This window comes from Oncorhynchus gorbuscha, unplaced genomic scaffold (genome assembly GCF_021184085.1).
Source record: "Oncorhynchus gorbuscha isolate QuinsamMale2020 ecotype Even-year unplaced genomic scaffold, OgorEven_v1.0 Un_scaffold_590, whole genome shotgun sequence".
Classification (NCBI taxonomy): Eukaryota; Metazoa; Chordata; class Actinopteri; order Salmoniformes; family Salmonidae; genus Oncorhynchus; species Oncorhynchus gorbuscha.
The window spans coordinates 480,296-498,057 of record NW_025745426.1 but is presented as its reverse complement, the minus strand read 5'-3'; the positions used below and the strand labels follow the sequence as shown (position 1 = coordinate 498,057).

General features: G+C 45.9%; 3 protein-coding genes and 1 pseudogene across 3 annotated transcripts; 1 reads left to right on the top strand and 3 right to left on the bottom strand.

Annotated features, from left to right (window-relative positions):
- The window catches only part of LOC124018924, an 8,894-nt pseudogene extending 7,672 nt beyond the window's left edge, over positions 1-1,222 (top strand).
- A 995-nt stretch (positions 1,223-2,217) lies between these two features.
- Positions 2,218-5,688, bottom strand: LOC124018925 (IQ calmodulin-binding motif-containing protein 1-like). Its single transcript, XM_046334251.1, has 9 exons — positions 5,640-5,688; positions 5,318-5,490; positions 5,092-5,204; positions 4,904-5,025; positions 4,548-4,690; positions 4,285-4,433; positions 3,191-3,328; positions 2,787-2,943; positions 2,218-2,710 (listed from the first exon to the last, which is right to left on the bottom strand). Exons 2-9 carry the CDS (start codon positions 5,424-5,426, stop codon positions 2,478-2,480), a joined length of 1,164 nt encoding a protein of 387 aa, XP_046190207.1. The 5' UTR covers positions 5,427-5,490; positions 5,640-5,688; the 3' UTR covers positions 2,218-2,477.
- A 12-nt stretch (positions 5,689-5,700) lies between these two features.
- Positions 5,701-6,935, bottom strand: LOC124018926 (IQ calmodulin-binding motif-containing protein 1-like). Its single transcript, XM_046334252.1, has 4 exons — positions 6,650-6,935; positions 6,365-6,533; positions 5,983-6,103; positions 5,701-5,907 (listed from the first exon to the last, which is right to left on the bottom strand). The coding sequence occupies exons 1-4, from the start codon at positions 6,753-6,755 to the stop codon at positions 5,803-5,805; spliced, it is 501 nt and encodes a 166-aa protein (XP_046190208.1). The 5' UTR covers positions 6,756-6,935; the 3' UTR covers positions 5,701-5,802.
- A 3,655-nt stretch (positions 6,936-10,590) lies between these two features.
- LOC124018917 (coiled-coil domain-containing protein 14-like) lies at positions 10,591-16,399 on the bottom strand. Its single transcript, XM_046334246.1, has 12 exons — positions 16,109-16,399; positions 15,887-15,939; positions 15,220-15,292; positions 15,016-15,088; positions 14,785-14,928; positions 14,445-14,640; positions 13,634-14,412; positions 13,343-13,481; positions 13,107-13,189; positions 12,265-12,408; positions 12,032-12,164; positions 10,591-11,733 (listed from the first exon to the last, which is right to left on the bottom strand). Exons 1-12 carry the CDS (start codon positions 16,136-16,138, stop codon positions 10,929-10,931), a joined length of 2,652 nt encoding a protein of 883 aa, XP_046190202.1. The 5' UTR covers positions 16,139-16,399; the 3' UTR covers positions 10,591-10,928.
- Positions 16,400-17,762: the final 1,363 nt, after the last annotated feature.

Here is a 17,762-nt window from a genome sequence, read left to right as displayed (position 1 = left end):
CTCCAGCCATTCCTTCTAACAAACTATGTGATTGGTCGATGCCCACATGGGCATGATCAATACTGCCCTGGGACCCGGCCCTGGAAGCCCTTTAATGAACACATCTTAGATAATAGGCGTTCCTCTGCCCAGGCGTTGCCAGATGTTACATCTTCTGGAAAGGTATTTTAAGTATCAGCTAACCACATCATATTTCATAGCAACCTGATGCCCGACAGCAGTCGATGACGTGGCACGGAACCACTGGTTGATGAATGCAACGTCTGAGCAGGGGAAGGCGACCAACGTGTGTGCGCATGTGATGCCTGTGTTAGTGTGTGTGCACCTCAAAAAACGAAGGCCTAGATTCAATCAGATCAAGTGTTAACCGGCAAAAGCAGACACCTGCATAGCGGATGTTTTGCCTTTGCTGGAGGTGGATCTGCGTTGGAGCTGTCAAATCGGCGAGCAGCTGCTCTTGCGATCATTGTCACAAAGCCACACTGTCGCACTGGCGTTAGAAGTTCAGAAGGAGAAAGTGGAGGCTCTATAGAAATAATGACGCTCACATTGAAAAACATTTAACCAAATAGTTTCTATCATCATAATGGAGGTGTAGATCACATCTCACATTCCACCGTTCTGACTTAGAAACAAGGCTGCATGGGATTTCTGCTCATGCCACTCCGTGCAGCCAATGGCAATGTCCGCTTTAGGTATAATGCCAGGAGGCGCTTGTGGATTTGACAGCTTCTAACGCAGTCCTACCTCCGGCACCGCCGAAACGACCGCTGTGCGGATGTTGGACAAAGTGGATCTGATTGAATCAACCCTAAATGTCTCTGCCTGCTTTCAAATGACTTATCATTTTGTTTGTGGTTCAGCCCTGACAGACTAACTCTGGGCCCTGACAGACTAGCTCTGGGACCTGACAGACTAACTCTGAGCCCTGGGCCCTGACAGACTAACTCTGGGCCCTGACAGACTAACTCTGGGCCCTGACAGACTAACTCTGGGACCTGACAGACTAACTCTGAGCCCTGGGCCCTGACAGACTAACTCTGGGCCCTGACAGACTAGCTCTGGGACCTGACAGACTAACTCTGAGCCCTGGGCCCTGACAGACTAACTCTGAGCCCTGGGCCCTGGGCCCTGACAGACTAACTCTGGGCCCTGACAGACTAACTCTGGGCCCTGACAGACTAACTCTGGGCCCTGGTCCCTGACAGACTAACTCTGAGCCCTGGGCCCTGACAGACTAACTCTGGGCCCTGACAGACTAACTCTGGGCCCTGACAGACTAACTCTGAGCCCTGGGCCCTGACAGACTAACTCTGGGCCCTGACAGACTAACTCTGGGCCCTGGTCCCTGACAGACTAACTCTGAGCCCTGGGCCCTGACAGACTAACTCTGGGCCCTGACAGACTAACTCTGGGCCCTGGGCCCTGACAGACTAACTCTGGGCCCTGACAGACTAACTCTGGGCCCTGACAGACTAACTCTGGGCCCTGACAGACTAACTCTGGGCCCTGGTCCCTGACAGACTAACTCTGAGCCCTGGGCCCTGACAGACTAACTCTGGGCCCTGACAGACTAACTCTGAGCCCTGGGCCCTGACAGACTAACTCTGGGCCCTGACAGACTAACTCTGGGCCCTGACAGACTAACTCTGGGCCCTGGTCCCTGACAGACTAACTCTGAGCCCTGGGCCCTGACAGACTAACTCTGGGCCCTGACAGACTAACTCTGGGCCCTGGGCCCTGACAGACTAACTCTGGGCCCTGAGAGACTAACTCTGGGCCCTGGTCCCTGACAGACTAACTCTGGCCCTGCCCTGACAGACTAACTCTGGGCCCTGACAGACTAACTCTGGGCCCTGGTAATAAGATATGTCAAACTGCCAATATGCAGGAGTCAGAATAAATATCTATGTGAAACTACGGTACAGAAAAAGATGTATTATGTCTCTGTCTTCATTCTGTCAGCTTTATGATAATGTTTCTGTCTGATAAATGCTGTTCATTGTAAAATGCTGAAAATAAACATTGGCCAATCAAATCTTTGTGGTATGTGTGTTTTCTGGGTGTGTGTAATAACATAATGACTGCTGGTGTTGCGTAGACACTCTGGACACTCTGTTAACACAAATTCAACACTGGCATGTGAGTTGGACAACAAATAAAAACTCCACTTATCAAAATGACTGAAAGTCTCTACAGTCAGGACACACAATGACATAATAGTAGAAAAGTACAAACTTTAATGCAGACTTCTGTACACAAAATTGCTTTCCAATTCCTTAGACTGAAACTCTTCCTGAAGGGGCCAGCCACACAGAGACCGATGAAAAGACCACTGCAGTAACACACCTGATTCAACTAACCACAGTCCAGACTGAAACCCATGATTGGTTGAATTCCAGAGCATAATGACATTATTACAACAGCCCTATGACAATGTTATAACAGCGTTACAATACTGTTGTGGAACAACGTCGTCAGCTACCTCCTAAATACAGAGAGTTAAACTCTGCCTCCAGCCGGTGGTCTTTGTGGGCGGATTCTGATTCTGGACAGGTGATGTCACCATCACCCAGCATCTTCCACCAAGGCAGGCGACCGGACTGGAGCAAGGCATTGTGGGATTGCCGGGCGCGGGCGGCTACGGGGGCAGAGCGACTCCTGAACACGTCACAGTCGGTTACTGTGGCGACACTGAGTGAGGGGGCATCTGAGAGAGAAAGATGGATGAAGGGAGAGAAAGAGGAAGAGAGAGAGAGATTGGTGTGCGTGTGTGTGATACCTACTCAGCAGTAGTTCCAGGTCGGTGTTGATCTGTGCCAGCAAGGCGTGTGTGTGAGTGTGTTCTCTCAGCTCTGCCTCTCTCCCCTGTAGATGCTGGAGCAGCAAGGCTTGGGTCTGAGCATGGAGCTCCCTACTGCCCTCTAGAGACACCACAGAGGACTACACACACAGAAAGAGATCGTTACACACACAGAGAGAGAGATCCGTTACACAGACACAGATCATTACACAGAGATCGTTACACACACATACACACTCGTTACAGACACACTCTCTCTCTGTCAACACCGAGTGAAATGTCCCCACTTGTCCAAATATTCCTTGTTTTACTATCCTTGTGAGGACATCTGGTCCCGACAAGGATAGTAAAACCAAACACACAACTTGAAGTAATATTCAGAATCACCGGGTGCAGGGCAATATGTTCCTCCACCTCTCTCTTCAGCTCCGCCCTCCGACTGTCAGTCAAACCCCGAGGACCAATCCAAGGGGAGAGGGAAGGAGGGGCTTTCTCAGCTCTCCGCCTCTTCAGAAAGCGAAGGACCTAACAGGAGGGACAAAAAACTGTCAAGATGAATTCAGATGTTGCTGCATGCTAGATTTGTTTGATCGCTGTGTTCAGCTTCTGCTTACAACAGGGGTAGTCTATTAGAAGTGCATGTGAGTGTGTGTTAATACTGTTCTCTGCAGGACAACAGCAGCTCTGTGCTGTGTGTGTGTGTTAATACTGTTCTCTGCAGGACAACAGCAGCTCTGTGCTGTGTGTGTGTGTTAATACTGTTCTCTGCAGGACAACAGCAGACTGTTCTCTGCAGGACAACAGCAGCTCTGTGCTGTGTGTGTGTGTTAATACTGTTCTCTGCAGGACAACAGCAGCTCTGTGCTGTGTGTGTGTGTTAATACTGTTCTCTGCAGGACAACAGCAGCTCTGTGCTGTGTGTGTGTGTTAATGCTGTTCTCTGCAGGACAACAGCAGCTCTGTGCTGTGTGTGTGTGTGTTAATACTGTTCTCTGCAGGACAACAGCAGCTCTGTGCTGTGTGTATGTGTGTTAATACTGTTCTCTGCAGGACAACAGCAGCTCTGTGCTGTGTGTGTTAATACTGTTCTCTGCAGGACAACAGCAGCTCTGTGCTGTGTGTGTGTGTTAATACTGTTCTCTGCAGGACAACAGCAGCTCTGTGCTGTGTGTGTGTGTTAATACTGTTCTCTGCAGGACAACAGCAGCTCTTGTGCTGTGTGTGTGTTAATACTGTTCTCTGCAGGACAACAGCAGCTCTGTGCTGTGTGTGTGTGTTAATACTGTTCTCTGCAGGACAACAGCAGCTCTGTGCTGTGTGTGTGTGTTAATACTGTTCTCTGCAGGACAACAGCAGCTCTGTGCTGTGTGTGTGTGTTAATACTGTTCTCTGCAGGACAACAGCAGCTCTGTGCTGTGTGTGTGTGTTAATACTGTTCTCTGCAGGACAACAGCAGCTCTGTGCTGTGTGTGTGTTAATACTGTTCTCTGCAGGACAACAGCAGCTCTGTGCTGTGTGTGTGCGTTTCTCCGTAGCTGGAAGTTTCGTCTCTCTCGGTGGCCTCGCCAAACCCTCTGGATCTGTATTGCAGCCTGCCTCTCCACCTCCCCGAGGTACTGCTGCACCTGACCTACACACACACACAAACACACACACACACACGAAGGCTGTAGATGGCAGGCCTAACTAAGCAAACAAACGGGCATCATTCCGCTCTGTCTCTGCTGTAACAGATAGTGTGTACCTGGGGGCAGTAGCTGCAGTAGCTGTAGTTGTTTCTGATGGAACTCTCTCCTGGCTCTCTGTCTCCTGACACACAGCTGTAGTCTCAGCTCCTCCTCCCAGCACACAGCCTGAGCCTGCTGCGCTCTCCTCCGCCGCCGCTCCCTACACACACACACACACACACACATGGGCACACACACACACGCTTAACTGCCTGGAATTATTATGATCTAATTTAGCCTTTATTTTAACAGGAAGTCATGCTGAAACCAACGTCTCTTTTACAGATGAACCCTGGAATTACAAAAAATATACACATCAATACAAAACATGATCATAGATCGATGAGAGAATAAAGCCCACACACACACACACCTGAAGCTCCTCTGCAGTGATCTGACAGCTCTAGGCAGACTCTTCACTCTCCTCCTGGTCTGATAGGATCTCCACGCTGCCTGGATGACACACGCCGCTCTCACACACTCCTCTGGCCACGTCTGATAACACAGAGAGAGTGTAAGGCACACACACACACGAACAACAACAAACACCCTATATTTTACCTCTGTGTGATCAGCTGGTTTGGAGACTTCTCTGTGCAGCAGCTTTATCAGTTGGTCCACTTCCTCATCGAAGCCCCGCCCCCTCCATTCTCGACCAATCATGCCCTCCAACCCTGCAACACACAAACCATAAAAAACATCAAGATTGCTTTTGCAAGCATATAAAGTTAACCCATGAAAAAAAATATATATCGTAACCTGGAAATATTCAAACCCCACCCCTGACCTTTGAACCTATGGATGATAAGCTGCAGGGCGGATTCTTGTTGCCGGGCAACCAGGAGGAGCGTCCTAATTGCTGCCCCTCCCACAACAGGGTTGGATGTGTGAGCCATTCGGTACACGACGTCATCCAGAATCACAGACAAGGGGCCTTTTCCCAAACCTGCTACTAACTCACTACAGAGAAAGAGCGGGTAATGAATTTAATTGATGTGTGTGTGTGTGTGTGTGTGTGTGTGTGTGTGTGTGTGTGTGTGTGTGTGTGTGTGTGTGTGTGTGTGTGTGTGTGTGTGTGTGTGTGTGTGTGTGTGTGTGTGATATGCTACCTGTTAGCTGTCAGAAGCTGATGCCACAGTGACACACACACGGTTCCCACTCTCTTTCCTCACTCATTAACATCCTCTCATAGTGGTCTGACTGCAGGACTAAGAGAGAGAAAAGAGGGGGGGGCATCGTTAGTTAGGTAAGGGGTCTGTTTGGTATTGGACTTTAGATCTCACCTTGTGCGGCCAGGTGACCATGGGCTTTCAGAAGCCAACACACAGAGCCCATCACTTTCTTGAAGAAACGAAACATTTCAGGCTGCCCATTCCCCTACAGAGAGAGATATGTGAGTAGACATATTTTTGTTGAGGACATTCCAAACTTCAAAAAAACTTTGTCCCTTACTGCCAAAGCTCTGTTCATCAGCCGACTGGCCAATGACAGCAGGCTGTCTGTGACGGATGGGAGCAGCCGCCTATGGAAGGCCTCAGTGTCTCCGCCCATGTCCACACCCACACAGCAGGAGCTAAAGGAATTTGCATATGCACACAAATAAATCAATGTCAAATCACTACTACAGATATATGACCCCCACCTTCATAGATCTGTTTGCATCAATTATTATTCCACCCCATCAGTTCTATCAGGGCCTTGAAGTAGTATCTGGGGTAGGTATTGTCCATTGGTAGTGTCTAGGGTTGTTTGTTTTAGTGCAGAGTAATAGACAACACAGATTTGGTTGTTCCTTTTTGTTGTGGTTGTGTGGTTCAAGATTCTAAAATCATACCTGAGAATTTCTGCCAACTGAGTGGCAGTTGCGTAGCCTCCTTCAACTTTGGCATAGTTCAGTTTGAGGGCGTCACCTGCGCAGTATTGAAGTATGCCATGGCTGAACAAGGACTTTTTGAACGCACCCAACTCTCTATCGTCTTGGACAGATATCCTATTCAGAATATCTTCAATGTCGAAAAATAAGGAATGATTGTTAGTTGGGTATCAGGAATAACACACAAGTGCAAGCAAAGTAAAATAACACGTTTTTCAATGTAAAAAGGTTAGCTAACTAATTTACCTTGTAATTTTGAGAGAACTTGTGGAACCTTCTGCTCCGGCTTAATGTTTGTGCTCGCGACCAGTGCCCTTAGCCCGGCGTCTGTGTCCTTTCTAGCGAGACTCATCGCGAGTTTATTACAGTAATCTTTCGCTCCCAGATCTGAAGTATAAAACCATATACCAAAATTGACGAGCTACATTATTCTTCGAATGAAACCAGACACGATCAAGTTGAAATCTATTTTCGTGCTCTCTTGTTGCCACAAGCACTGACCGGGAAGCTTCATTTGTTTCTACAGCAACACTACCTACGTCACTAATATGCGACTACAGTTGGCAGGGCCCCATTCCCATTCATTCTTTACAATACATAATTTATTTTTTATTTTTATTAACAATAAATCAATACAAAAAGTACATGGGGAACACAAGTATTTATAAAGAATATACAAAGGATATTTGGGCTAGGGGCGGGGCTAAGGGGTACAATATCACATTACACAAGAACCTTAAGGGGCATATACACACATATTTATAATTATTTTTTCATAACAGCTTTTTTGTTGGCACTGTATTTAATAGTCTTAAAATATAGTTCAATGTATTTTTGCAGGGTAATAAAATGTGGTGTTTTGTTTGTAAATTTACATTTGGGAATATGAAATTTGGCCAAAACAATAAGGAAATGAATTACATAAAATTGTTTCAACTTATTTCTATCGTAAATAAAGAATCCAAGCAGCACATCTCTCCATAAGAGTGTACAATCTTCATAAATTATAAATCTACGGATGTCTTGCCACAGATTCCTTACATGAATACAATTCCCAAAAATAAGCAACACTGTTTCTGGGTGGTCATTACAAAAGGTACAATTTCTGGGTTTATGTTTTTTTACTTCTTCATATAGTAGTTGGCAGGATAGTATTTATGAATCATTTAAAAAGAAACATACTTCATTTAGTTAATAAGTAGGTATGTGTGTGGCAACATCCAAACTTTTTTCCAGGAGACATTATCAATAAAACCATTCCAATAAGGCATTACTGGATAAGGAAACAATTAGGAAACAAGGCTTGTATAGCTCTATTGTTGTTGGATGAACTAAAAGAAAAACTCATCTTAGGATGCTTCCTTTTAAGGTTAGTCAGGTCTTGACACGTTCCTGAATGATAAAGCAACCCCGAGGAACGGCATCTAAAACAATTGCAAAATCTTTAGGTGTTACAGGGATTTTGTAAAGTGATAAGAATTCCTTAGAATTAAGTAAAATACCCTCTGCATTTACAAGTTGTCTCACCAATAGGATATTATTTCGGAACCAATATTCTAAAAACAAAGAAGTATTTTTATACAATATATCCATCCCGACTATTCCATGTATAATATCTGTGTGGAGAAAATGTATGCTTATAAATTAAGGACCATAAGAAGAAAACCTGCCGACCTGCAGAGTTTCACTGGAACTTTGTAAATATTATAAATGCAAACCAACATGAAGCTAAGGCTACCAAAAGTAGAGAAGACATGATGAGGAATAAAGTTCCACATGGAAGTGTAACTTCTTATGAATTGTTATATCCAATTGATCTTAAAAGTATTATTTAAGGATCCGCCCCTTTTTTTCAATTTTCTCCTGAAATGACATACTCCAATCTAACTGCCTGTAGCTCAGGCCCTGAAGCAAGGACATGCATATTATTGGTACCATTTGAAAGGAAACACTTTGAAGTTTGTGTAAATGTGTAAGGGATGTAGGAGAATATAACACAATAGACCTGGTGAAAGATAATACAAAGAAAAAAACAACCATTCTTCTGTATTTTTCTTCTACCATTATCTTTGAAATGCAAGAGAAAGGCCATAATGTATTAATCCAGTCCAGGTGCAATATATATTTTGGCCACTAGATGGCAACGTTTTAGACTGATCCAACGAGCCATTGCATTTCTGCCCAAATATGCCTAATTTGTTTATTAACTTTTTATGTTAAAAATTATGCACTCTCCTAAAACAATAGCATGGTATTCTTTCACTGTTATAGCTACTGTAAATTGGACAGTGCAGATAGATTAATAAGAATTTAAGCTTTCTGCCAATATCAGATATGTCTATGTCCTGTGAAATGTTCTTGTTACTTACAACCTCATCCTAATCGCATTAGCCTACATTAGCTTAACCGTCCCGTGGAAGGAACACTGATCCCGAAGAAGTTTTCATTAAGGTAGCAAAGTCTCGAAAATTCAGCCCACCGTACTCATAAGTCTTCATTACAACAGTTTTCCTAATGTAATGGGTACGGTTTCTAATGTAATGGGTAGGACTCTTCCTTTTAAGGATAAGTCCCTCTGTAGCCATTGATTTAGCTTCTTTTGTTTTTTTTTTAACAAGAGGGTTCAAATTGAGTAAGCCTCCATACTTCTGATCCTTAGTAATGGTTATGCCTAAATATGGATGTTCTTCTTTCACTGGAATACCATAATATGAAGGTGTCACAATCTTTAACAGCCATGAGTTCACATTTATTAATGTTAAGATATACATTGATCGATATAGAAATCTGACTAGCGTCTTTCAGAAAAAGTGTAGTATCATCAGCCAGCTGGCTTATCATCATTTCTTTACCAGCTGTGGAAATAACTTGTACAGGACTATTATTTAAAGAATTTGTAAGAAGTTGGGTGATTAATAAAATAGATACGGTGAGATCGGACAACCTTGCATAATTCCTCTCTTTAACTCAAATCTAGGTGAGGTGCCATGTTTCAGTTTGATATAGCTGTTACCATTCGTATAGTCTTAATAGCCTTACAGAACAAATCCCCAAAGCCACATTTCTCAAGGGAGTGGAAGAGGAACTGATGCTCAACTGTGTCAAATACTTTATAAAAATCTAAAAATAATATGAAGCTCTCCTCGGTTATTAGGTCTGAGTAGTCAAGTATGTCTAATACAAGTCTGATATTGTTAGAAATGGACACCAGTTATGGATGAGCAGAACTTGTTTTTTAGGCTTTAGGTATCAGTGTTATTAAACCCTGACTCATTGTAGGAGGGAGAACATTGTTTTCAATACATCATATTTTCCTTCTCCCTTAATTCAAATGATGGGTTGGTTGTTAAGCATCAAAAACCGACAAGTGCTCAGCTATGGGGCAAAAGAGATAGGGGTTGGCATAGATTGTTGATAACATGTCAACTATATTTCTTCTCCAATGTTTATTGAAAACATAAATGAAGTTGTACAATGAGCACTTGTCTCTCAAATCCACCATTACAGTTGTTGGTTAGCTAGCTAGGGGGTTTTAACCATACTAGCATTGACGTGACATCAGTCAAAACATGATATAAAAACAAATACAACGAGCTAAAATGAGCCGCTTACGATTTCCCACATGGCATCGTGTCATTGTTGCTAGCTGTCTGGCCATCCAGAATCCCAACACATGGCAGTTTCTTGTCATTGTTGCTAGCTGTCTGGCCATCCAGAATCACAACACATGGCAGTTTCTTGTCATTGTTGCTAGCTGTCTGGCCATCCAGAACCACAACACATGGCAGTTTCTTGTCATTGTTGCTAGCTGTCTGGCCATCCAGAATCACAACACATGGCAGTTTCTTGTCATTGTTGCTAGCTGTCTGGCCATCCAGAATCACAACACATGGCAGTTTCTTGTCATTGTTGCTAGCTGTCTGGCCATCCAGAATCACAACACATGGCAGTTTCTTGTCATTGTTGCTAGCTGTCTGGCCATCCAGAATCACAACACATGGCAGTTTCTTGTCATTGTTGCTAGCTGTCTGGCCATCCAGAATCACAACACATGGCAGTTTCTTGTCATTGTTGCTAGCTGTCTGGCCATCCAGAATCACAACACATGGCAGTTTCTTGTCATTGTTGCTAGCTGTCTGGCCATCCAGAACCACAACACATGGCAGTTTCTTGTCATTGTTGCCATCCAGAATCACAACACATGGCAGTTTCTTGTCATTGTTGCTAGCTGTCTGGCCATCCAGAATCACAACACATGGCAGTTTCTTGTCACTGTTGCTAGCTGTCTGGCCATCCAGAATCACAACATATGGCCTTCTGCCCCATTGAAGCGTGTGCTTCGTTTTCCTGAAGTTCTCAGGTAACCCGTCTTTAAAGTCAAGAATAAATACTAACGAAAAAAGAACAACTATTTCATTTGCCATTTCATTCAAATAAAGTACAATTAAAAAGAAACCTAAAAAAAGACATTGGTTATTTTATTACATTGGAATAGATTCAGACTACCTCGCTGTGTGTGTCTGTCTCATCGCTTAAGGTCCTGCTTTATAGTTCTCTGCAAGCTGGCAATGCTGGCATCCAGAGCGGCCAGCCCGTTACGGAACTCCTGTTCGTCACGCGTGTCAAAGGTCGAGCTTGACCCTGCACTCCAATCAGAAGCCAAGGATCTGACCTCACATAAGGAGAGGCCAGTGGAGTCAAGCGAAGAGTTCCGCCCCTTGCCCGGTGATGCCATATCCATGTCCAGACGGCGCCGGTGACTCTGGGACAGGTCAGAGTGTCCAGCGCCATTAGAGCAGAGTCCGTTTGATTGGTGGATATTAGATAATAGGCTTTTTAATTGAGGGAAACTCTCGAGGGCAACACTAAGGCTCTGAAGACCCTGTGGTCCTCCTCCTCTCTGTGACATCATCACAGTAAGTGGTGACCCCCCTCCTCTCTGTGACATCACAGGAAGCGGTAACCCCTCAACAGGAAGTGGTGACCTCACAGTCTCTCTCAGTGGGGCGAAGGCCAAAGGTGGGGTGGCTTTTCTTTCCAGAGCCACACACAGACCCACTTCCTGATCCGCAGAAGCACACACACTCTGACCAGCTGGTGTACACACACTGAAGTCCTGCTGGTGTGTGTAGTTGCACTCAGGGCCTTTACAGGGCAGGGAGACAGAACCACACCCCTTCTGTTCCAACGACCACAGGTATTGGCTGACTGGGTGGTCTGACGGACCCTGCTGGTCCTGGTATTGGTCCAGAGCTCGTTTCGTGAGAGGGAGGCGGGACGTAGGGATGTCAGTCACAGCAGGAGACTCAGTGACAGGGACCTGTAGAGCTCTGAGAGAGACAGGTTGAGAGAGAAGGGTATAAAGAAAGACCGGGAGGAAAATACAGAGAGAGCGAGAAACAGACAGACGACAGGTCGAGAGAGAAAGATTGTCAGTAAAAAATTAAAAAATCGAATACATTTTTAGAAACTACACACACACACACACACACACACACACACACACACACACACACACACACACACACACACACACACACACACACACACACACACACACACACACACACACACACACACACACACACACACACACACACACACACACACACACACACACACACACACCTGAGGTGCTCCTGTAGTGTGTGGATCTCTGTCTCCCTCTTCTGGGTGTTGAGGACCAGTGCAGCATTCTCCTTCTGACACTCCTGCAGCCTGCGGTTACAGCCCTGCACCTCACCCAGAGCAGACTGCACGTCTACACACAGACACACACACACAGACACACTTATATACATTTATTAGATAATACACACAGATACCTCAGAGATCCTTTCCGTTCCCCCCTCATCTATTACCTTTACTGATACGACTGCACTCCGCCTCACTCTGCTGCAGCTGGCTCTGTGTGTCCACCAGGGCTTGCCGTAGCTCAGTGTTGCCACGCTGCAGCTCTTGCAGGCTTGTGTGAGCATCGTGGAGCTCCGACTGCAGAGCCGACACTAAGAGACAGAGGAGGTCAGACAGGCGACACTAAGAGACAGAGGAGGTCAGACAGGCGACACTAAGAGACAGAGGAGGTCAGACAGGCGACACTAAGAGACAGAGGAGATTAGACAGGCGACACTAAGAGACAGAGGAGGTCAGACAGGCGACACTAAGAGACAGAGGAGGTCAGACAGGCGACACTAAGAGACAGAGGAGGTCAGACAGGCGACACTAAGAGACAGAGGAGGTTAGACAGGCGACACTAAGAGACAGAGGAGGTTAGACAGGCGACACTAAGAGACAGAGGAGGTTAGACAGGCGACACTAAGAGACAGAGGAGGTTAGACAGGCGACACTAAGAGACAGAGGAGGTTAGACAGGCGACACTAAGAGACAGAGGAGGTTAGACAGGCGACACTAAGAGACAGAGGAGGTTAGACAGGCGACACTAAGAGACAGAGGGTTAGAGGTTAGAGACAGAGGAGCGACACTAAGAGACAGAGGAGGTTAGACAGGCGACACTAAGAGACAGAGGAGGTTAGACAGGCGACACTAAGAGACAGAGGAGGTTAGACAGGCGACACTAAGAGACAGAGGAGGTTAGACAGGTGACACTAAGAGACAGAGGAGGTTAGATACTCAGACATACAGACACACGATAATAACCTCTCACTGATAGACAGTTGGAAGAGGGCCGGGCAGTTTATCTTACCGTCAGTGTCACAGTGGACATCTCTGGCCTCCCTCTCTGCTCGCTCTCTCTCCTGCAACTGTTGGTTCACTATCCTCAGACGCCTGAACACACACGTTAAAGTGATCAATCTTCTGTATGAAACACACACACACACACACACACACACACACACACACACACACACACACACACACACACACACACACACACACACACACACACACACACACACACACCTGGGTGATGGTGCTGACCTGCGTAGCAGTGCGTTCTCACTGCGTAGAGGTTGCAGGACCAGAGCAATCTCAGCCTGGATGTTAGAACTGCCCACCATGACAGGAAGTAGAGACACTGTCTGCTCCAGCTCACACATCAGACGCTCTGCTACACTGTCTACAGAGGAGGGGGAGGAGGGAGGGAAGAGAGGGAAGAGAGGGAAGAGAGAGAGTGGTGGAGATTGAATTTGATTAACATTTGATTAAATAGTCATTTTGACTGATTGATGAGTTGACTGATTATTTTTGACAGGTTGATTGATTGATTACCTTGGCCAGCGAGCAGAGCCTTCAACTCTCCAAGGAGGTACTGAACAGTCATCACCTGCCGAGCGGTTCCCTCTGGACTACAGCCCTTAGAGCCCAGCGCCAGCGGCATGCGTGTGTACGAGTGTGTGTGGTTGGGAGCCACACCTGGATGTGTGTGTTGTAAGTATGCCTGTACAGGGACTGGATCTATGTGTGTGTGTGGGTGTGTGTATGCCAGCTGGGTGTGTGTTTGTATGTTAAAGCAGGTCTGGGCGCTGGTGTCTCTCACTGGACACTCCTCTTCCTCCTCTCCAGCGTTACCCTCCATGTGGCCGCAAGCCTGCCTGGCTATGGTCCCTCCATCCTGGGTAGAAACCAGCTGGCCCCCCCTGCCCAGGGATGGAGCATCTGGGGCAGACTGTGGTTGAGTGTTGGCAAGGAGGTGAGGTTGGGGGTGAGGCTGGGGGTGAGAATTAATTTCAGAGAAGAGTACTGGTGGTCCCTGACAAGAGAGAGAGCAGGAAGATGAGATTGGATGTCCACTTTCTCCAGACACAGAGCTGTCAGAGGGCAGGGGGGCAGACAGGGCTAGCCTCTCCACAGAAGGAGCACCGAGGACCTCGAGGCTACAGGACCTGGAGCTCCCCTGGGCAGCCGAACCTCCAACCCCAGAGATGAAGCCTCCTGGCTGGGCTGCGAGGAGAGAGAGCACTGGGCCTGTGAGAGGGGCTGTGGGTAGAGACGTAGCTACAGCTCCAGGAGAAGCTAACGGAGCTGTGGAGGTAGAGCCCCCAGGTGGACTGATGCCACCCCAATGATGGAGCCTCCAGACTGGGCTATAGGGACTGAGGGGCCTGGGGGAGTGTGTTGTTCGGGGAGTCTTTGGGGACTCAGGGTGGGGGTGGAGGTGGTCAGGCGACAGTTAAACCGAGCATCTGACGCCGGCTCTGACATTCCGGCCAAACTCTGAACTTTGTTCCTCATCCCAGGATACGACAGGGATGACAGGATCGTCTTCTGCACGGGAACTGGAGCAGAGAGAGTTATCAATTTTTGCACACCAACACACACGCACACACAGAGACACACAGAGACACACACACACACACACACACAGAGACACACACAGAGACACACACAGAGACACACACAGAGACACACACAGGTCCCACCTGTTTTTTTAGCAGTCTGAGTGACAGGTCTCTTTGTCTGCTTCCTCCTCTCTATGTCTACCCTCTCATTTCCCAGAGTGCACAGCGGTCGGGATTTGGCGGCTCGAGTCTTCCCTGCTCCCCTGACGGAGATCGGCTTGGCCTCTATCACACAATGCAAACACTTTGGTCAATAATTTCAACTAGACATGTAAAGGTTCTGTAGAAACAGAGTAAGTTGTTGACTGGTACCTGCCGTCTCTGCCTGGAGAATGACATTGAGCAGCGCAGCACACTGATCCAGACCCTGGTGAATGGTTGTCACCTTAGAAAGAGCACAGATGCAAACCAACTTACCATATAATCACTGTTAGGTGATTATAACTCTTATTAATACATTACACAAATAGGCTTGTTATTAACGTTGCTACTGACTGTTTATGGATGTGTTATTACCTGGTCCTCTGAGTCTGTGGAGTAGAGGGAATAAGCCGGCTCAGTAGAAGTGACTAGTGGACGCCCTGCTCCCCTACAGAACAGAGTGACACTGAATGGATATAATGACACTCTGCAACAGGGATGTGACTTATCAGTCCTGTGTGTTCTCTTACCTCGGGGGACAGACAAACTCAATATACTTTAAACTGACAAAAATAAATGATATTGGACCTACATCAAGTTTCTTGACTGTGCCCAGTTCACTAATAGGTTGATGTTTATTGTCATGACTCATTCCCTGGAGACAGAATGGAGCTTTTTCTGCTAGATGGGCCAGCTGCAAAGTCCAAATCTGCTACATTGTAAAAATTAATGAAACAAAAATGTGCTTTTTGGTCTTAATTTAAGGTTAGGGTTAGGCATTGGGTTTAGTAGTGTGGTTAAGTTTAGGTTAAAATCAGATGTTTATGCCACTCTACAGAGCTGCCTCCAGGGCAAGATTCATGACAACAAATGCCAATCTGCTCGCTAATAATAACCGAAATGAAAGCTTGACAGTCAGAGAGCCTTGAAAACTCCAAAAACGATGGACAGATGACTATTTTTTGCACATTTTTGGCGGCGAGGAAATATTTCAGTGCGGTCCTCCAGACCTCGTTGAAGACCCCGGGGATAAACGCCTTACCTCTTCTTTGAGCCCTGGCCCCTCCCACCAGTCAGTCTTCCAGAGGATATCACCTGTCAGTCAAAAACAGGGGCTGAATCTGAATACGATCTAAAATGGTGTCCTTTCCCTGAGAGGCTAGGGGGAAAAGCTAGACACCGCCATATGAGGCTAATTACATTCATTATCAAGACGGCTAAGAACCAGTTCGCAGGCACATTGTGAATAGCTGAGGTGTCTTACCTTGTGTCTAGCAAGCCCTTGCTTTGGCATAGCTGGCCAGTCAACTGCTGTCCAAATCGAAGGAAGAACAACGATGGTAGCTAACCAATTCTTTCCAAGAGTAGCCCTAATCAACTATCTGCAAACTGCACTAACTTTGAGTGCACAAAATGTCTGAAGCATTTTCTGACTGACTATCTAGAGCGAAACTAGTTGATGTTGTCACGTTAAAGCTTTTGTTACAGTTATTATTAGCTTCTTTTTTTTTACTGGCGCTAGCATAAACAGGAACCGGCGGGTTTTGTTTGAAACGGGAAGTAACGTCGTGACCAATGAAAACATCGCTGCCAAACATCCAATGAATGTTATTGGCGGATGTAAGCTGATGTCGTAATTTCCAGTTTATCGATTGAATGAAGCAAATGTCACTCAAATGTAGCCCCCCCCTCTCCTCTCTAAATGTTGGTCTGACGACGCTGAATTCGGTGTCACCATGGAGACGACATGATACAATTTAACACCAACGATTGTTTTATTACCATTAGCATTTTTGTGTGTTTCCTGGGAATATGTGATACAAACAATATATTGTGTTGTTGGATTAATGTAAATCTTACTATGGAAATAAATGTTATGATATATTAAATATATGTTCAATGTTACCAGTGAGGGTCTTCCAGTGTACACACACAGAGAGACACAGTCTGACTGGATACAGTTTATTTACACAACGAGTGCAGGTTAAGAATGAACATCAACATTGACAAACAGCAGGGTTGGGAGTGAGGGATAAAAGCAACAAGCAGGATTCCCTAAAAAATATATATACACAGTAGAAAAGTATTGTGCTGTTGTTGTTTTTTGCAGTTACATTTTTGAATGATTTTTTTATGAAATGGAGCGATCCCTCTCAAGTCTCCGTAAAAGTTGTTCCATGAGCCAGGAAAGATCATGGGTGGTGTAGTAGCCTAGGTGCCAGACTTTCTGCATTCAAGAACACTACATCCTTTACCTTCACCTTGACAAGATCACAACAAAGGAGTCAGTTGGCTATAAAGCAGAAACAGACTGGGACTTTTGGATGGTCAGGCAAGGATAAGACAGGGACCTTTATTTTAGGGTAGTGTGGGGTATCAACTCCTGTCCTCGAGGGCCACAGTGTCTACTGGTTTTCATACTTCTCTTTTAATCAGAGACTGATTTCTACCTGGGAAACCAGGTGTGTGTGCACTCTGCAGCCAATCATTAGCAGTAACATTAAACGATCAATCAAGTGCCAGGGAGAAAGGAAAACCAGCAGGACTGAGGAACTGGAGGGCCTGAGCTTTGAAAAAACCCTGTTGGAGGTTAAAGGTATTAAAGGTAGTAAATAGTAAACATAGTCAATGTAGTGAACGTAGCGAGCGCTGTACACGTTTCACTGTCACACAGCAGCATACGGAGAAGAGGGAACCTTGTAGGAGTGAGCTTTTCGAACACTATTCTCAGTGTTCAATTCTGGCACCTTACAGCTGGATAGGAGTGGGTCAAGAACCCTTTGTGATGTCGTTATCAATTAGAATTGGTTGGAATGTTCAACAAGAAGAAACTCTTCAAACTTCTCCCCCTCCCTTCTCAATATCCTATGACAGCGATCATGTCATTTGCTGACATCATCACACAGCTTTAGAGACAC